General features: G+C 36.9%; 3 protein-coding genes across 6 annotated transcripts; all 3 read right to left on the bottom strand.

Moving 5' to 3' along the window:
- Positions 552-2,921, bottom strand: LOC18781979 (putative disease resistance protein RGA3). Its single transcript, XM_020559336.1, has 2 exons — positions 2,592-2,921; positions 552-2,393 (listed from the first exon to the last, which is right to left on the bottom strand). The coding sequence occupies exons 1-2, from the start codon at positions 2,919-2,921 to the stop codon at positions 552-554; spliced, it is 2,172 nt and encodes a 723-aa protein (XP_020414925.1).
- Positions 3,401-11,976, bottom strand: LOC18782496 (chaperone protein DnaJ). 2 transcript variants are annotated; one of them, XM_007215209.2, is made up of 11 exons: positions 11,286-11,976; positions 10,669-10,737; positions 9,686-9,778; positions 8,537-8,655; positions 7,203-7,398; positions 6,764-6,939; positions 5,835-5,964; positions 5,239-5,399; positions 4,585-4,676; positions 4,268-4,361; positions 3,401-3,929 (listed from the first exon to the last, which is right to left on the bottom strand). In XM_007215209.2, the coding sequence occupies exons 1-11, from the start codon at positions 11,598-11,600 to the stop codon at positions 3,884-3,886; spliced, it is 1,491 nt and encodes a 496-aa protein (XP_007215271.1). In that variant the 5' UTR covers positions 11,601-11,976; the 3' UTR covers positions 3,401-3,883. The 2 variants fall into 2 exon arrangements, with proteins under 2 accessions (XP_007215271.1, XP_020415960.1); XM_020560371.1 differs by having other exon boundaries at positions 4,268-4,364; positions 11,286-11,975.
- On the bottom strand, positions 16,132-19,951 carry LOC18783957. 3 transcript variants are annotated; one of them, XM_020560589.1, is made up of 5 exons: positions 19,565-19,951; positions 19,044-19,176; positions 17,897-18,120; positions 17,482-17,655; positions 16,132-16,873 (listed from the first exon to the last, which is right to left on the bottom strand). In XM_020560589.1, exons 1-5 carry the CDS (start codon positions 19,730-19,732, stop codon positions 16,787-16,789), a joined length of 786 nt encoding a protein of 261 aa, XP_020416178.1. In that variant the 5' UTR covers positions 19,733-19,951; the 3' UTR covers positions 16,132-16,786. The 3 variants fall into 3 exon arrangements, with proteins under 3 accessions (XP_020416178.1, XP_007215835.1, XP_020416179.1); XM_007215773.2 differs by having other exon boundaries at positions 17,897-18,117; XM_020560590.1 differs by having other exon boundaries at positions 17,897-18,090.

Genomic DNA, 20,501 nt, shown 5'->3' with positions numbered 1-20,501 from the left:
GAACCCATTCTTGCTAAGCAGTGATCCAGAAACCAAGTTCTTCCGGATCTCAGGGACGTGAAGTACATTATTGAGAGTGACTTCCTTTCCAGATGTCATCTTTAGAACTATTTTCCCTTGGCCATGAATTTTGGAGGTGGAGGAGTTTCCCATGAATAAAGGCTCTCCTTGATCATTTGCTGCATAGGTAGAAAACATCTTCCTTTCAGAACATATGTGGCGTGTAGCTCCAGTATCCACCCACCATTCCTTGGTGTTGCCCACCAAGTTCACTTCAGACACAACTGCAGAAAGATTAATATCTGACAAGTCAGTTGAAAGCTTGTCTTCTTCAGTCATGTGTGCCTCAGTCTTGCCCTTTTTCTTTTGGTTGCCTTGTCCATTTCTACTTCGGCAATCCACAGCTCGATGGCCTTGCTTATTGCAATTGAAACACTTTCCCTTAAACTCCTTGGATTTCTTGGAGTTCCCTTGACTTGAGCCTTCTCCAGAGTGCTTCCTCTTCTTGTTATTTCTTGACTCTTTTTCCACTATGTTAGCCTTAGCTTCCATTATGGATCCAGATGCCATATGAGTAATTTGATAGATAAGGATTCCAGATTTGGAGGTGGTTGCAAGGCATTTATTGTTTCTTCCTGGATGGGATTGGGCTGCCACATTTCAAAAAAGAAACTCAATTCCAAACTGACAAGGCAATTTTTGTTCACCAAATGCGCTTTCTCAGCCTGACTCACGTCCTTTAGATCCGTACTAAACCAAATACGAAAACTCCCACGAAGCTGGTCCATGTTTCTCAAATCACTTAGCTCGAATAATGCTTCTTTGTTGTTATCAACGTCATCATCGCCATGGATGTGTACTTCATCTAGCGTTTGTAGACTTGTTAACCTTGCAATCCCCTTGGGCAACTTTAGATCAACACAACCCATAACATGAAGATGCTGCAAGTTAATCAGCTTTCCCATGCCTTCAGGTAATCTTTTAAGTGCCCAGCACCTAATGAGTCTCAAGGTTTGCAGATTGATTAAATTACACATGGTGTCTGGCAATTTCATCAAATCAAAATTTTCAGACAAATCAAGATACCTCAAATGTACCAATTCTCCAACCTCATTTGGAACTTCTTTCAAGGAGTTATGACTTAGATTCAACGTTCTAAGGCATTTTACTTGTGAAATTAACTCTCGACCAAAACTAGTAATCTTTGAATCAAAAGTTGCAAGAGTCCGTAAATTCTTGCAGTTGCACAAGGAACTCGGAATTAGTGGACCTTCAGGTGCAAACATTAATGTCAAATGACAAACCTTCTTATATCCATCAAACTCCATTATTCTCTTATTATTACCACCCTCAGACTCCAAAACTAAGCATTCATTCTTAGTTAGAAATTGTAGAAAGTCATGCACAACATCATGCATCTTGCACCCCATTATATTTCCAAGTTCATCTTCCTTAAATTCTTGAAAGAAAGAGCGTGTTACTAAGTTATCAAAGTATATTTTGCCTACCACTTCTTTTTCTTTGTTTTCAATTGAATTAAGATAATTTTGAGACATCCACAATTCAATCAACTCATTTTTAGCAATCTCATAATTTTTTGGGAAAATGACACAATACAATAGACAACGTTTGATTGCCGGGGCCAAATCATAATAACTTAGTAACAGTGGTTGGAAAACTTGTTCCTCAACCACATCTAACTTCCATATCTTACTATTCAAAACGTCTTCCCATTCTTTCTTCGTTTTCTTGTAGCACATGAGACCACCCATTGTCTTTGCAAGAAGGGGCAGGCCCTTACACTTTTTGACAATTTCTTTACCAACAAATTCTAACACTTTAGACTCATTTTTTTCTCTATTTGCCAGTGCAATGTGATAGAACAATGCCCAACAATTTTCTTCACTCAACACCTCCAAATTGACCATATGATGTGCTCCCACCATCCTCGCAACTTCCTCTTTTCGTGTGGTCACCAATATTCTACTACCCACAGCCCCATTTTGTAAAGGTAGCTTTAATTGTTCCCACTTTCTATAGTCTTGGTTCCACACATCATCTAGGACAAGACGGAACTTCTTGCCCTTAACGGACTCATGTATAATGGACTTTAGAGTTTGCAACTCATTTGAAGCTGGGGTCTCTTTTTTCAGACCCTCAATGATGGCTTTAGCAATTTTGATCTCATCAAAAGGAACTGAGACACAAACCCATATTCTAGTGTTGAAATGAGCTTGAACCTTTTCATCATTATAGGCAAGTTGGGCAAGAGTTGTCTTGCCAATCCCTCCCATCCCTGTAATAGGGATGACAAGGCAGGTCTCACCTCCTTGACCACTGCCACTCACCAACTTTTCTACTACTTTGTCCTTTTCGTCGACTCGACCAAATGTCTTGCCAACGAAAGAAGAACTTTTTTGTCGTACAATTTGTTAAATTCCTCTTTTCGTGTATTGGAAGTCATACTTTTGTCTTTCACTAGCAATCAGAGCTAATCTTTCATTTAGTTCTTTTATCTTCACAGCAATGTCATGACGAAGAACTACTTGACGGCCAAAACAAAACCAAGGGGCAGGAATGCAGAAACGTACCTTCTTGGTAGTACTAGTACTACCAGCATTACCAGCAGCTTTTTCTTGTTGCTGAATTTGTTGTTTTAGGATTTCAGTACTCCACAAGTCCAACACGTCGTCCATCTCGTAGGATACATCCTTCAACCTCTCCAGCCAGTATTTCACGTTCAGCTCCTTCACTTGCCTCTCCTCTGCATCCTCGAGCACAACTTGAATAGCTTTGAAATTGTGGGAGAGTTTTGCCACTTCTTTCTCAACGCCCACAACGAGTCTGACCTCTTGTTCTACCTGTTTTCGGATGATTGAGCCCAACTGTTCTAGGAGCGCGGAAATGAGTGCTTCAGCCATTGTTTGCTCTAGAAATGGATTTCTAGTGGAAGAAAAAGGAAAGGGAAAAGGAAGAAATCTTTTAATGCAAATGATAGCAAGGTAGTGTTGTAGGCATTCTCATTTCTCCCTAGCTAGTTTTATAATATTGAGGCTGATGAAGAACGCTTGTAAGTCAATTCAGGCACCACGACGACAACAAGAAATAGAATTTATCTCTTTCCTACTTGTTTGTTTTATTTTCTTTTAATTCCTTACTTTTTCTTTCCCCTACCTTGTTCCCTTATTCGTTTCTTGTTTGCTTGGTCTCAACATCCTCCGAACAGTCTCTTATTCAAAAAAAACAAAATAAATAAAAAGCTGAAATCGACAAATGGTTAAGAACTACTTTACTTTGCATTACCTTAAAATTCACCCATATGGTTAATAACCAAATATATATATATATATATATATAACCATAATGAAAACAAAATCAATGATATTAGACAAATTAGTGATTAAATTATGAAGACAATTGATTTGAAATCATCAGTACTTTTCTGAGAAAGAATCCAATGGTAACGCATTGGTTATGCATGTACGCTTACAAAAAGCCTCACCAACTAATTGTAATACTCCAACAACAAATAACTATATCACAAGAAATTCAATAAACCGCTCTGAAAATAAGATATACATTAACTAAAAAAATTAAATATTCATGTGCCCCTCTAACCAGCTGCTTCAATGATATAAATCAGTAAAGGCATGCACCAGGTGATTCTGTATCATCTCACAAATGTTACACTACAAGTAGAACAAATAAAACCTCCGCTACAGCACATTCAATGTCTTCACTTGCTGGCAAGTTTGGTAAGGCGTCGGAAATGTTTCCCGGCACAGCTCATACAGTACCCTTTCTGGAAGAAAAAAAAAATCTAGAGCCAAATTTTGGTCAACGGTGAGTATAAGTTTGGAGTGGACATCATAAACACACCAGACTAGAGGTTGTCTCTCAGCCATTTTAGAGCACCGTTTGCAACGGACCTGCGTATTCCAAAAACTTGTTTGGTCAATTGCATCAGCATTGCACATGATGAGTACTTTAATTAATGAAGAGAAGATAAAAGTAAATATGACACAGAAATATGCATCTGAAGAACAGAATACTCTACACATGAAAACAGAACATATATCATCTCGAGAGCTTGTGATCAATTGCAGGCTATACATGTTTGGATATGCAACCGAGTTTTCTATATATCTTTTTAGCATTTCTGCAAATAGATTTAAAATTTTCACACAGTAGTTAATGAACACAGTAAGTAGTATTAATACTCGGTGGGTGGAAGAAATGACAGAGAGAGAGAGAGAGAGATTATTACCCAGCAAAGTCTTTTAACTTCTTCCATGGGTCATTTTGATCTTCTCCTTCATCTCTTTTCTCCCCAACCATTCCCACCTCGGGTTCTATATTATCTGCTACAGAAGCAAAGGAACAAATTCAAGTCAAGTCAGATAAATCTGTACACTGAACCAGAAACAGTATAAAGTGTTCTGTCATGCAAATCTGATGGTTAATTACATTAAATTCACCCCAGTTCAAAGTTTGAAAAAGGTTTATGAAAGGACTTAAACACATCCACTGATTGCAACATGCACAGACAGAGAACACATCCTCAGATGATAAGTGATTACTTACTAGCTGGCTGCACTTTAGGGCGAGTGCGTGAACGTCTGGTGGTAGTATTATTCAGTAAAGCAAGCTCTTCTAGCAGTTCACGCTCAGTGGCACTATAAAGGAAAGAAAAATCCAAGGGTTAAAATTTAAATGAAAATGTTCATTGTTTAGAGGTTACAACTTTACAAGAAAATAGAAACTTAAGGATCATTGACGTGCATTACTTGTGAGGCTTTTTTCATTGAGCAAACAAAAATGCCACCCTCACTCTCTCACACTCTATCTCCCATCCAAACACAACTCGTTTTTGTCTGTATGAATGCGCTTCCATATCATGACCAGGTATGATGGTAGCTGACACTCTTCCTCTCAACAGTGTTCATCTCCCTTTTCTCTTATCGTTTGTTTGACAAATTTAAGTCCTTTTTTTCAGAAGCTACTACCATATTTCTGTTTCTTTTAACTTTTATCCTTTAATCATGTTCATGTGCTTTTTATTTCATAAAGAAGTTCTACCACTAGACGAGTAAATATTGCCACAAAGCATACACTAAACATTTAGAATAGTTTACGTCTGTAACAGTGCATACACCTGGGGAGAGATGAAATGAGACACTATCAGCTACAGCTAACCAGTTACAATGAAAACAACGAAAAAAATACACATTTGTATACCTGATACGATTTGGTATTGTTACTTTAATCGTAAATATGTGGTCACCACGTATTGATGGTTTGTTCAGCTTTGGTGCTCCTTTCTTAGCCAGGACAAGAATGTCGCCAGGTTGGGTACCTGGTGGGATTTGTAGTGTCGCAATCCCTTCGACTGTATTTACCTGCCAGAAATTCAAATCAATTGATCATGCAAAAAGTACTGGAGAGCAATAGGGGGGCAAAAAGAGGGAAAAAAAAAAAAAAGGGAATTCCAGACTAACAAGGGAAGCCCTTTAAATCTCTGAACTCAAGATGTTGGTTGAAAGAAATTAAATAAAATTTCAGCCTCTGAAAGCTGAGAAGGAAATTACAAAAGAACATAGTGGAAAATCTGGAATTATTAGGTCTCAGGTCAAGAGTGTAGATACACAATAGCCACTTCCACATGTCATACTGACAGTAGTTTTGAAGGAGCATTACGTTATGGAGATGTAAGCTTTAATGAAAAACTAAATGTTGAAAGTCATATAGCATGTATACTTCACGATTTTACTACTCCAAAGCATTAAAAACAGTATACCTTTAAACTGGAAGCTCAATAGAAATACAAACTATACCTTAACAACAGCCCCCAATATGGCATCCAGATAGCAGATAGAAACTGTTGAGGAGAGATTTATGCCATCTCTTTGAATTCCTTCTATTTCTTCGACATCAAGATATACATAAAGATCCCCAGGAGGGCCCCTGATGGAATAAAAAGATAAACAAATGATTCTAAACCATGTATCACAATATGAGACATACATGAACATTGATGTTATATGCACAAATATATAATATGTGAATGCTTTGAATACATCTTATCTTTCAGCCAAAAAAGCACATCTCCCTCTTGGAAGAAAAAATATTTAATATTCTGTCTGAGGGGCTGGCACGCAAAAATACGAGAAATGATGAAATCCTGGAGGATAAAATTCTTAAGAATATGAAATCCTCAACACATTAAACTGGATAAAACAAGGGCTTCAATTTTCCCTACAGTACAGAGACCACCATGACAGGAAGCAGACAAGAGAATGGCTTAAAACAAGATACAAATTTGACACAACACATATGCAAAAGTCCATATGACATAAATTTTGACAGAACAACAGGAGCAAGAAAAGAAATAGGGAAATAAAACAAACAAGATGAATAAGTCGTCAAAGTCTCAATCATCTTCATAGAACTTTTCTTTCTTATGAGAATCTTCACATTATTTTTCTGTTCTAACCCTATTTCTGATTTTGACCGATGAGCCTTCTACAAACTTTGTAGCATAAATAGTGCTCCCACAAAGCAGTTATATTGCAATCAAAGAAAATCTGCATAACAATTCTAAATATTGATATGAGACTTTTATATACTTGAAAAGCATGAATGATGAGAATATGTAGCTCCTAAATAAATCTCTCATGCATTTCTATTTCATAAACACTGGCAATATCTACCTTACACATAAACAAAGTAATGGAGATCAAAAAAGTAAAACAAAACCACCTACCCTCTTGGCCCAGCGTCTCCCTCTCTAGCAACCCTCAGAATGCTTCCAGTGCTAACACCAGGAGGAACTTTAACTTTAATATTTTTCTTAACACGAACACGTCCTTCACCAGAGCATTTCCGACAGTATTCAGAAATGACTTCCCCGTCTCCACCACAATTTGGACATACAGAAACCTAATATCAATAGAAAGAACTCAAACAATCATGGAACTATTTTTGCACAGAAGATATGGTGCCAGTAATTGAATAATGCAATATAAACATAAAAATATGCCCTTAGCAGTAACTACTTGGGGAATATATCAGATGTATCATAGATTCATAACATCCATAACACTTTTGTGATTTTGATTCGATATGCGGATGCATATTTTAAAAAGTGAAAAAAAAAAAAAAAAAAATCAACAGAGGCATAGAAACCAGAAGCCCAAAGTTACCTGCGAAAACAAGCCAAAAGGTGTCTGTTCTGTTCTCATAACTTGACCCCTCCCACCACAAGTAGAACAAATTCTCATTTTGGATCCTATTTTCCCGCCAGTCCCAGTGCAAACTTCACATGTTTCCAGATGGGAAAGTTCAAATTCTTTTTCCACTCCAAATATAGCCTCAGAAAATTCTAAAGTGATGTCATAACTGAACATATTTGGACCAGGAGTCAACTAAGAAGTCGTCCATGGTATATTCATTTTGTATCACAACAATAACTGAACAATACGAGAAGGAAGATAATGTCTAAGACAATGAAGACAAATCACCACAAATCACTAGGAGCAATATAACATGTTGCAAACAGTAAGAAGTGGTAGTAAGAGATTATACATGTGAACAAGTGGCATAAGGCATGATGGAAGTTATCAAATAAGGTTAATAAAGGACAAGAAACAACCGTGCTTGTGATTATTCAAAGCAACTCAAGACCCATCATCACAACCCAAGAAAATGAAATTTCCACACATTCACATGAAAATAATCTTCTCAAGCAATCAATCAATTCCAAACTCATTTTCTTAATCATTGCTTAGCCACATCTCGGCTCAGACAACAAAATCACCAATCAGGCATCCATTAGTAATCCTAATAACTTAGCCTTACTTTTAACAAGGGAATGATATTATACTAAGGGTTCGTTTGGGACTGCTTCTCTAGGAAGTACTTCAGCTCATAAGCGCTTCTAACAAAAGCGCTTTTATTATAAAAATCTTGAATTTTCTTAAAAAATTAAAGTGCTTCGTGGAAAAGCACTTGGGAGTGCTTCATGAAGAAGCACATAGCAGGTGCTTCCCCAAGAAGCGCTTCTAAACTTTTCTGCCAAACGCTGTCAGAAACGCTTTTAGTTATCAGAAAGCGCTTTTGGCTCTTCCAAAAGCACTCCCAAACAGGCCTTAAAATGAGGAAAATATGAAATATAAGGGATTGAATTAAAATAAGAATTTCTTAATATTTCATCATCATAAAGAAAGTTTTCTGTAAAGAACAAAGTTATCCTACCTATCCTGAGTTGATCGTATGTTATAACTACTAGAAGAACCAACTTCAAATGCAACTAATTAACAACTACTTCAAATGCAACTAATTAACAACTAACTTATTAACTTTACTATGTGGCAAATTGGTATGGACATAATTAGGCCACACAATTAACCAACATGTACAAACAGTTGTTTTACATATAATTTCTTAAGTATCAAGTGAATATATTTGTTGAACGTAGCAACTGGTGCTAATCAAAACACAATGTGTATTTTCAGCAACATTAGGAGTCATGACTCACCGTATATCTTCACCCTTAGTAACAGTACTACGACGACGTGTTCCAAAACCAGCATCCATACCACCAAATCCACCCATACTCGGCCCAAAAAATGTCTCAAATAAATCAAAAGGATTAGTCTGCAACAAAATAAGAGTAAAACCGTGTAAATTTTAAACTTTCTATCAGCATTATCATTCAGCAAATGATTAGACAAAACTTGCACAGCTCTATACTTTCTTGTTCAGGTACCCAACAATAATGTAAATAAATAACATCTTTTACCCATATTGAAGAATAAGAAGAATATAGTATTTAATTAAATTCAACATTCAGCAAAGAACTCAGATTAACGGTCAAGGAAACAAAAAAATGGGGTTTTTCTGATTTTAAGACTTTTCGAAGAAATAAACTGATATTGCATAAAGAAATGGGAAGCAATTCTCTCCCATGGACTGCAGGTGACCGGGAAACTAGGCATGCATTTCAGGTGATCAGCATATGCTAATAAAATACATACATTGTACGGGCCATTCAATCGAGGGAAACTACTGGACATATGAACTCAGAAAGAATATCAACCAAGAACCAATGCAAATATAAAACTAAAAGTTTACCTATACCCATAGGCTTGGTTTTTGAGCAACCACCACAAAACAAACCAGAAATTAACTATAAGTAACAAGAGTACTCTAAATGATTGATGTGTTTCCCAAATAATTCCTCTATGTAGGGAAAATTGCAGACACTGTTGCATATACCTTTTCAAATAATACTGCTACGTAAAGAATGTTGCAGAGGAAGTAACATATATACCTTAAATATTAAATAACGTTATTTATGAGAAACATATTCCCTATTTTTGGATGACTATGGGGCAAAGCAGCCTCTTATTATCTCTAAAGATGTGTGTGTGTGTGTGTGTGTGTGTGTGTGTGTGTGTGTGTGTGCAGACGCATGTTTGTCGTTGTTCACCATCATGCTTATAACCTTAGATACGTAAAGGAGAATGACCAAACGGAGGCCACATTGCATCAGAATGCGTCCAAAACTGGACGCTGCATGGTGTACAATGATATGATTGACATGTAGATGCGATTTTGTACATGCATCAAGTGACTGCCATACTTTTATTTATCAGATGAAATTAAGGGTGACTACACCCATTACCGTATAGGCACTTGAAGATCCCCCTACAGTGCTCTTAACGCCAGCTTCACCATATTGATCATATAAAGCTCGCTTCTTATCATCTGATAGCACCTGACAGGGTTGTACTTCAGAATTCAACAGACAATATTATAAATGTGAAAAAGAAATGATGAGCAAGATAATGTATTTCATGGGAGAATAAGAAAAAAGAGCATATAACCCAATATTCACTGATTGCAAACTAAGAGAGTTTATGCATGTTTCAAAATTAGAATCCTGGTAATGAAGGAAAATCCAGAAATACAATCTGACTGCATTATTGGTGAAAGTGGGAAGTTGATTGTTGGTTTTTGTCCTCAATATGTCATTCATAGAGATGGAGGTCATGCTTGGAAAGATGACGAGCATATACGCTAATACAAATAACTAAGATGAGTTGAGCTATTGTCAGCACTGTAGGCACAAATTTAGGTGGATGTTGCTCACTGATTCAGAGTCTAACTTAGAGATATGCAGCATATGTTTCTATTGCAGTTCTGTTGACAGTACCCCCTTTATAATTTAAAAGGGAAACAATATAGGAAAGAAAAAGGTGAACCACATTTACAAATATCGAATATTAGGCAATAAATTTAAAATGAGGTTTTAATGCTAAAGTCAAAATAAGGAGGAAAAGGTGAAATACGAGGAAATACAAGATTTTAAGGCAAAACCTCCTACATGATAACAATCCATATATGATACGTAAAAGGATTGGATTGAATGTTGATATTTTTTTTATCCTGTAATTGGGCATTTAACCAATGTATGCCAGTGAAAGCTAATTAAACAACAAGTACCACAAGTATAGCCACTAGAATGCACCGACTGCATTTTCAAATATTTCGATTAAACTGCATTAACTATAAAACCTATCGTATATTATAAAGGTCATCACTTTCTATAGAGATGCGACAAGCATGTCTTTAGGAAAGGAGAGAAAAAGAAAAAGATGTTCATACCTCATATGCAGCACTTATCTCTTTAAACTTCTCAGTTGCTCCTGGTTGCTTGTTTACATCAGGGTGGTACTTGAGAGCATAATAATACATAGAAGGTCAGGATTACATTCAAACTTATAAGATGAATGGTTATGGTGCTAATTACTACTTTGAAAAGCTAGCATCAAAGAAGAAGCAAATATCCTATGCTTCTCTATTGTATCACATAATGGAAGAATAATGCTAAATTTGGACAGTCAAAAGCACAAGATCAACTACAATGGGATCCGAATTTCCGCTGCAAGTCCCTCCTCTTAACAGAAAATCATACCGCTGAATTTTAAAGAGCACAACGTGCCTAAAAGCAAGCCGAATCTTTTGTAAACTTACTTAAAAATTCTTACTATGCCAAAAGAATTCAAGTGGTACGGGACATATGACTCGCTGAGTCAAAGTGGATGTCAAAGGATGTATTTTGCTGTCATTTAATCTATTAAATTTTATTGACATTGCAAGTTACCAGTTGTTTGGTTGCTGAGAAAATTATCCATAATCATATGATAACCGATAATTGAAACTTCAGGTACTTACAATTTCCGGATTAATTTTCTTTTCCAAAAGGGGGTGAAAATAAGTACCTGGCGAGCAAGCCTTCGATAAGCGGTTTTGATTTCCTTGCTAGAGGCAGATTTGGGAACCCCAAGAGTGGCATAGTAATCCCCAGAAGCAGCAAAAACAATCCCAACGCGGCGTTTCGTGTTGAATTTCCATGACGAAGTGGTAGAAGAAGAAGAAGACGGCGACCAAGAATGAAGAGAAGCGAAGCTCTTGTGGGTCCTTAAGTGGGTCCCGCCCAATACAAACGAAGAAGAGGAAGAGGAAGAAGAAGAAGACGGTGGGAAGAGAAGGTGGGGAGAGGAGGAGGGGAGGAGAGAAAGAGCCGCGGCCGACATTGAAGCTCGGAGAATCAGTCGTGAGATGAAGTGATTGAGTAGGCTAAATTGTCCATGGCTGAGCCTGAGAAAAAGAAACTACTGATACAAAGAAGATTGGTGTTGGTGAGATGGCAGAGCTTGGAATACAAAGAGGGGATATGTGTGGTGTGGACTTCCATTCATGCATCACGTTTTAAATTAAATTATGCAACTTTTTTTGCCCCACGTCACTTTTTTTTTCTTTTTTTTTTTCTGGAAAAATAGTAAATTCCTAATTTCCTACCCTAATGGAAAAAGGTTAAGAATTTAATTTAGGGGTGGATACGGTCTGATCCGAATAACTGAACTAAACCAAACCACCATTATGCAATTTGATTTGGACAGTTTACTAATTTATGACTGAGCTCAATACTCTTTTACTTCTTGAGAGATTCTCCAATAAGAATTTTATATTAAGAATTAGTTATATACTTATAATTTTGACTGTTTGATTATATTCATTAAATGTGTTGATAGTCTCTTACATGCAATCCAACGGCTGGGATTAAAAGTATGTAAGCAATCCTCAACTTAAATACTTTAATAATCACAATATAAATATTCATGATATGTAACTGTGAAACCCTAGAAAAATGTTTGCCTAATTTTGTCACTTGTAAGTTTCCATTCCCCCCAAAAAAAAAAACCAATTACAATATTGAAGTATAATAGGTTTTTTTTTAGTAGAAAAATACGAGTCAATTATATATTTACGTTATTGAACAAGCAGTGACAAATTTGATCGTTATATAGTTTTTTTTATTATTGTTTATTTAAAATTAACAATATGTGAAAATACATATAATATATGAGGTATACGAGAAACATATTGTACATTCGATTTTATAGAAACTTGTGTTTTTTATTCCTGACCTTTCTTTTTAAAAAAATGTTAATTACAGTTTGGTACTTTATGGTTACATCTTTAAGGCATGTTAGTCCTTATCTTTTTAATTTTAACAATCACATACTCAGATTTTTTAAATTTGTTACAATGTGGTTCCACCGTTAGAGTTTCTGTCAAATCTTTTTGTTAGTTGCCTACGTGGCACTGTGGGTATCACATTTTTCAAAATCTTTAATTTTAAATTGATTAAAATATGAATAAAATATTAAAAACCAAAGAAATTAAAAAATTAAAAAATTCTCAAACGTTCTCTCTCTCTCTCCGTCTCTGCAACGAACCCAGAACCCAGCTCTCTCTTCTCTCTGCTCTCTACCCCATGACACCACCACCTGCAAACTATACCACACCCCAGCCTGCAACCACATCCCCACGAACCTAGAAACCCAGACCCGATTTCTTCCCCCCGACCTAGATTTCTTCTCAAGGCACCGACAGGGGAGAAAGAAGAAAACCCACCAAAGGGGCCAAACCACACACAAGAAATGAAGAAGAAGATGGTTCCAAAAATGGGTCTTGAGCTTTGAGGTTTTACATCAAACACGAGAGCTTGTTTTGTTGCAACAAAAACAGGCATCAAGTTGCCGGAGCAACAGCAGCAGCAGCTAAGAGCCTAGAGCTAGGTGTCTGTGTGTTCTGAGATTTCATTTCAGCTGTGCATGGGTAGCCTTTGTTTGAGTCAGAATTTGAATTAGGCCTAAAAGTTCAGAGCTTTTGCCTCTGTATATTTAAGCATTGAGCTCTTGGGTTTTTGTAAATTTGAGAAGAACACATTTGTATTTTGTTCTCTGGGAGGTGGGTTTTTGTTGGTCTTTAAAAAACTGGAGGTTGCTGGGTTTTTGGATTTGTGTGTATTTTGGTCAGTGTTTATTTTGTTAGATGAAGGCCATGCCCCTACCCTTTGAGCAGTTTCAAAGGAAGGGGTTGTTAGATTTCTCTTCTTCAACTTCAGATTCACAGCCACTGCAAAATCAACATCTCCACCACCACCACAATCAGCAGCAGCAGCAGCAGCAGCAACAAGGAGAATTGCTATGTGGGCAGCACTGAGCCCAACATCTCCTCTTCAACACTGTCTTCTTCTCTCTGCGGCGTAGCCAGCGGCGGTGGTGGTTTCGACAGCGGCTCTACAGACACAACCACCTGCTTGGCCACAACTGCAGCGGCTGTGTACGAAAACATATCTCAAACACCATTAGAAGAATCAAATGTGGGCCGGCGCTTGGAATAGAGGACTGGGAGAGTGTCTTGTCTGAGTCTCCGAGCCAAGAGCAGTCGATTTTGAGGTTGATAATGAGTGATAAACGGTTCTGATCAGCAAGATTTGGAATTCAGTGCAGGCTGGGGGGAAGAAATTGGGTGTAGGTTTTTGGGTTCGTGGGGATGTGGTTGCAGGGTGGGGTGTGGTATAGTTTGCAGGTTGTGGTGTCATAGGAGGGAGAGAGAGATCGAGATTTTTTTGATTTTTTTTAAATTTTAATATTTTATTCATATTTTAATCAATTAAAAATTAAGAAAAATGTGAGACCCACAGTGCCACATAGGCAACTAACAGAGTGATTTGACAAAAATCCTAAAGGCGGAACCACATTGTAACAAATTTAAAAAATCGAGGTATGTGATTGTTAAAATTAAAAAGATATGTACTAACATGCTTTAATGGTGTAATCACAAGGTACCAAACTGTAATTAACCCTTTTAAAAAATTAAGGACTTGAATTAATTTTTATTCTCAATGTTCCCCTTGTCGTCTAAATCATCAACATTTCATCCAATTTGCCATTAAATATGAGGGCAAATTGGTCATTTCATCCATCTCCCTGCCCTCTCTCTCTTTGCCTTCTCTCTCTCGCTGACTTTGCCCTCGTACTGGCCCCAACCAGACCCATTGGCCCCCATGACAAGACTCACCTTGAATTCCTCAGAATGCTCGATGTATCTTGTGGTATTTCAAACATCACTACCGAATTTTCGACAGAGTCTCTCTTGAAAAACGGACATTTTTCAAAAATTTCAACATGTTAAAGACACATTTATAAGTCTCATCTGGCAGCATGCACAAGGTAATAGCATGCAATTTGATCTATTCATGCGAAATCAAGGTGAAATCGAAGTATTCTCACTTCCCCGATAGCAATAATAATATCCAAGTCATGTCCTTGACTTCAACCTATCCCGTTCCCGAGACATAAGATTATAAAAACAGAATAGGTAGGAATGACTTTAAAATAATCAACTTATACATTTATATATACATATATACGAATATATAGTTATATACATATAGGCTACGATAACTTATACTATATAAATATGTACCCCAAATTGCATAAGTATAAGAATAATATGATATATATTAATCTTATTAAGGGATCAAGCCACACGTACTTCTACAATCACTAATCACGAACCAGATAACATACAATTATTTAAAGTAAAACCAACGATTAATTTTAGATTCATCTACAACTTCAAATCCGTCAAGGCACACACTGAACACATTATAAATTCCTTCCCTTAAGCCAGTTCATCCCCGCAACCATACCTTATCCAAGGCGTATGTTGTCGAACAACACTTTCCAATTCATGACATAAACATTCATATCTGTGCAAGGTACTCACGAAGCACAAATTCAAGAATCTCAACCCGGAAACGAATCCATATATATATATATATATATATAAATACACCAACATCACACCAACATCACCCCATAATCATGTACCAGGGGAAAACAATCCAATTCGGAGATCATTTGACTAGACCATATGAAGGAATCCTCAACAACCATGTGGCCAGGGATAAGCCGTCCATCCGGGGGACTAGACTAACCAGCATGCACAGCAAAATCCTCAATACTAGTGTGCCTGTGACAAGTCATACGCGAGCAGACTACCCCGCCAATGGTCTACGGTAACACCCCGTCAAGGGTGCCCGGGTTCCGATCATATCAAATTATCCATATCCATGTATCCGTATCCAAGACAAGGTACATATGATATTGCAGATCATGTACTGAGAAAAACAATCCAACACGAAGATCGTTTGACTGAACCACACGGAGGAATCCTCAACAACCATATGGCCAAGGACGAGTCGTCCAACTGGGGAACTAAGCTTACCAGCACGTACAACCAAATCCTCAATACTCGTACAACTGTGACAAGTCCTACACGCGCAGACTACCCCGCTAAAAGTCTACGGTACACCCTGTCAAGGGTGCCCGGGTTCCAACATATCCAAAGCATATCCCCAATTTCCAAGTATCCACCAATTCCAAGATTCGTAACCAAAGAAACCCACGTGTCAGAAAATCCAACGCCACGTGTGAGTATTCCCTTCCTTTATTTTTAATGATTTAATAGAAAATTAGATGAAATGTTGAAAATTTAAATAGTAAGAGAAAAATTGAGAATAAAATTTAGTTTAAGTCCTTAATTTTCTTAAAAACAAGGTCGGATAAATTGTTAATTAGGTACAAGTTCAAGGGGCATTTAGGAGAAATACCCATGCAAAAATGTAATAGACTAACCACATATCGCCCAAGAAAAGAAAATGCCTCATATTTTCAATGGGAAAAACTAATTTAAACAATTGAAAGCTAATGGAATAAACCAAAGCTCGTTAAAACTCGAGGACAAAAAATAATAGTTCACCAGCAAAAAAAAGAAAAACTGGCAGTAAAAACAACAATACATGAGGCAAATATTAAGCCCACCGGACTGGGTTCTCAAAACTAGGTTTGTACCAGCAATTGATTGAGAATCTACGGGGAAATAGAGTCATGCATATTACTAAGATATATGGGAATAAAAATCCAAACATGATGAACACATTTAGCCAGCTAAAGAGGAGGGTGGCAGAACCGAGCCAGAGACTGCATGGAATTTTAGCGTCTGCCTGAGTGTCTCAGATAAGCAGGGCAAACCGCATTCTGGAGTCAATACGGGCATTACGGTAGAAGGAATGCAGCTCAACTATATGCACCACCAACAATCATGTTCTCACCTTTATGTTAAATTCCATCTTTTACAAACTACATAGATGTAAAATACAAATTCACCAATATAAACCGAATAGTTCAGCGATTCCACAATTGATTGACAGATCGCCACACACCTGGACTGGGAATATCAAAGACATAAAGCAGCCTCAATCTACAAACGCGCATACTTCAACAGACACAATCTGAAACGGGCTCACAACAGAGCATGTATTGCCGACTCTATATCATCAAAATGCTAAATTCGGTCCCTTTCATTAAAAGACATCAGGATGAAAACGTCCAGGGATGGAGTTGCTTTGCTGAGCCTGCTTCAGATGCATTGTCAAGGCATAGTTGTTAACCTGTCACAAACCACACAAATTTCTCAAGATTAGTGAGCAGGAAAAACAAAGTTCAATGCACTTTCTTTGCATAGTAAACTAGATGCAGAGGTACTGTTCTCTTGCAAGATCGCATAGTATAGTTAATATGGATCATAGATCAATAGGTTCTCTGAACATATGCAAGAGAATCCATTGGATACAATAAACAAATTGCACAACTTTCTCATATTTCCTCCATTTCTATAATAGGTTTGCATCACATATAAGTACTAAATATGGTTTCAGATCTTTTACTAAATCATTTGAAAGACATCAAGGGTATCCTAACAGAAACACAGCCACTAACTCCCTCCATCCCAGCTTCAGGAATTAATTACTCAATCAATCACATTAGATATCCAGCAACAGTTTCTACTGATCAAATGAAACTCTATAAATAAAAAATTATGCATCTTCAGAAAATTTAAATTATTCTATGTTCCTTCAAAACGTTCAGTATTCAATCATATTATCTTTAGAAGCATTTATATTCCTCCTGATACTAAAGTGCCACACAAATCCTTCATTATCTTGTTCTGACAAAAAAATAACAATTATTTGAGTAGCCAGACAGTGATGATTCTGACCTCAAGTGTTCTCAACTGTTCCTGATATTGAGACACCAACTGCTTCAGATTCTGGAATTCTTGGTTCCGCTCCTCATACTCTTTCTGACGTTCATGCTGGATAGAAACAGCTCGTTTAAGAATGGTATTCTCCCTTATCAGTCCTTCAATTTGTTGTTTCAGCAGCATATTTTCCTGATTATTATAAAATCATAAACACAAATCATTATGAAAATAAACAAAATAAAAAGATAAATTCTACCATCCCTGGCTTAGCATCCTATCTACAAAGCTGGGTCAATTTAATTTTTTTTTTACTTCAAACCTATCAGACCTGTTATCCAGAAACTAAAGGTATGGAACAAACCAAACAACAGGTTGACCAATTATAAAAAATAAGGCCAACACATAACAGAATCAGAAACAATTTACTCACCTTTTGAAAATTTTGGGTTGCCTCAGCACCAGCACGTGCACTGATGGATTTTTCTAAAACCTCTAGCACTTTTGCAGCACGGGCCCTAGCATCATCCACACTATTGGCACTCATCATTTCCCTGACAAACAGTTCAACCCATTCGGCACCATCTACAGGCAGGTTGCTGGGAACTGATGGATTCTCAGAAGCAGCTGCAGCTTCATCATTAGTCAATATACCTGCTAAATAAAAAGGCAACAATCAAATTCTTACCCATGGAAAAAAAAAACAAACCAATTAAATGCAGCTTGAAATATACCTGACCCAAAAAAAGAAAAAAACCAAAACTGTACAATAATTGATGAAGAATGTTCATATTATTAACGGAATTATTTACTTGAAAGGATAGGATTCAGGTAACAACAATCAACTGTTCTCGGGAACAAGTTGAAATAACAGAAATAGAACAAATATTCCTGCGGCCTTTTCCTTTTCTTTTTCTATATTATTTGTGAGCTGAAAATTACAGCAATCTGAAACATAAAACATATATTATAATGTAGCAAAAATTTCAGAACTTTTCCTCCCTTATGGGAACCAAAGCTTTGTTCTTTTAAACTGAATATTGTTCATTACCCAAATACTGGAAAAACTAGCTGAAGAAAAAAACATAAACAGCTTGAAAAGGTGCTGATTTCAGTGGTTTGCAGGTTTGCATAATGGTATTCCATCTTTCAAAATACAAACAAGAACCAGTTCATTACAACCTTGATGACAGAAGTGAACAGATTAGCACAGTTTAGTGCTCATCATAACTAGTAATGCCGCTCAAAACGCATAAACACACAAACAAGACAATCTGTATCTGCAAGACAGAGAGTTGTATGCATAAAACACTTTTTACGAGTAATAGAATCTTGCTGATAACATGTTAACGAACTTTCTTATTTTTCAAAACATGACAGAACTTTTACCGTCCCTGAAACAAAAGTAACCATGGATAATGGCAAGCCTCATACATCACCAGTCAAGTTCTATCCAAACTAACACGTATAAATTAAGCTACCAGTAATAATGGTAAGTGAAAAGAAAAAGAAAAAGCTATTACAGAGATTACTAAAGAATGAAACTGAGTATAGCAAAAGAAGTACGGAATACATCATACCTTGAGCTACCGAATCATCTTGTTCTGCAGCAGAGGCAGAATTTTCTTCTGCAGATCCTATGCGAAGCTCATGCAGCAACTTGACGGCAGCATCTATATCATTGCCACATTCTTCCAATGCTCTCTCAAGAACCTAAAGATTTTCAAAGCAAATCAATTAATGGTTTCCTGAATACATCCAAGAAATTACAAAATTTTATTAAATCAAACTTAGATTTGAAAACGTTAATTCTACATTGTTGTTCGGCCTTGTTATGAAAAATCAGCCCTTACATGAACTGAATGGTCCACTAGACCCATGGCAGTAAATCGTCCCCGCATTACCACGGAACTAGAAGACAAATCTTTTTGTACCAAAGCAAACGATGTGAGAAATCTACGCTATCATATGTATTAAATAGAAACAAGTTACAAACTTCCCATATTCCAAAATACCTTATTTTTCTCAGAAATCAAACAGGCAATAGGAATCCAAAACCAAAAATAACATCTAATAACAAGAAGACCATATCCACTAATACCTGAGGGTCCATCTGAGGGAAGAGAGAGCGAAGCTGATCGAGAAGATAAGGAGCAGAGAAGCGAATGGGAGATGTAGAAGAAGAACAGCGAAGCCTCTTTGAGAGAGGCGGCGATGGAGGAAGCTCTTCGAAAAAGGACCTCTTGCTTCCACACACTGCCGCAGACATCCTTCACTCTATCTCTCTCGGCTCTAAATTCCGAACGAATCAACCACACCACCGATTCAAATCGGATGATTTTACAGATAAATTAGGGTTAGGGTTTTGAGGGGATTGTGGGGATTTGGTGAGAAAGGGGAAAAAGTTATGGGTTTTGTCTTTGGGGTTAGGTTTCGTGTTTGGTGCTTTGATTGGTTTGGTTCGGCCTTCGAATTGCCAGGGAGCTTTTGTTATTTATATATAGTTGAGTGGTGGGGGAAAGAGACGGTCGAGGAGATGATACAGCACTCGCTCTATGCGCGCGTTGGTGGACTTTTTAGTTTTAAATCTTCGGGATTTGTTAACAATTACAATTAGACGTTAGACTATTAAATTTAAAATTATGGAGCTTATTAGGAAAATAAAACATTTATTTATTTTCTACTTATGGCATGTTTACTCACTAGAATCAGGAAAGTCACGATGAAATATAAGGAATCAAAAGTTATGAGGATTCACGTTAAATCTTAATCAAATGCTTTTAAAATTAAGAATAGATTGGTTTCCTGATTCATGATTTTACTCATTTTCAGTGTTGAGAGTATTCGATTATGAATTTTAACATGAAACCCACATAATTATTTATTCTTTATGTGTTAGTGAGTGAGGGAGATATTAGGCATTGGAATCATTTTAATAAGTATATGTTAGTAAACACATGGAAAGAAGGATTTGGAATTATTCTAGTACTCATTCCTAACTTAATAAGTAAACATGTCATTAGTTGTAAGGTGTCAAA

This window comes from Prunus persica, chromosome G3 (assembly GCF_000346465.2).
Source record: "Prunus persica cultivar Lovell chromosome G3, Prunus_persica_NCBIv2, whole genome shotgun sequence".
NCBI lineage: Eukaryota > Viridiplantae > Streptophyta > Magnoliopsida > Rosales > Rosaceae > Prunus > Prunus persica.
The sequence above is the reverse complement of the archived record's forward strand: the minus strand, read 5'-3'. Positions and strand labels throughout refer to the sequence as shown.

What these genes read in the sequence shown, in the direction of transcription:
- LOC18781979 (XM_020559336.1), bottom strand. Translation starts at nt 2,921, where the DNA reads ATGGCTGAAGCACTCATTTCCGCGCTCCTAGAACAGTTGGGCTCAATC. An exon ending in GTACTAGTACTACCAAGAAG is followed by an intron (nt 2,394 to 2,591) that starts GTACGTTTCTGC and finishes TTCGTTGGCAAG; the next exon opens with ACATTTGGTCGAGTCGACGA.
- LOC18782496 (XM_020560371.1), bottom strand. Translation starts at nt 11,600, where the DNA reads ATGTCGGCCGCGGCTCTTTCTCTCCTCCCCTCCTCCTCTCCCCACCTT. An exon ending in ATCGAAGGCTTGCTCGCCAG is followed by an intron (nt 10,738 to 11,285) that starts GTACTTATTTTC and finishes TATGCTCTCAAG; the next exon opens with TACCACCCTGATGTAAACAA. An exon ending in GATCTTCAAGTGCCTATACG is followed by an intron (nt 8,656 to 9,685) that starts GTAATGGGTGTA and finishes ATTTTGTTGCAG; the next exon opens with ACTAATCCTTTTGATTTATT.
- LOC18783957 (XM_020560589.1), bottom strand. Translation starts at nt 19,732, where the DNA reads ATGTCTGCGGCAGTGTGTGGAAGCAAGAGGTCCTTTTTCGAAGAGCTT. An exon ending in AGATGATTCGGTAGCTCAAG is followed by an intron (nt 18,121 to 19,043) that starts GTATGATGTATT and finishes CTTTTTATTTAG; the next exon opens with CAGGTATATTGACTAATGAT. An exon ending in AACAGTTGAGAACACTTGAG is followed by an intron (nt 16,874 to 17,481) that starts GTCAGAATCATC and finishes GGTTTGTGACAG; the next exon opens with GTTAACAACTATGCCTTGAC.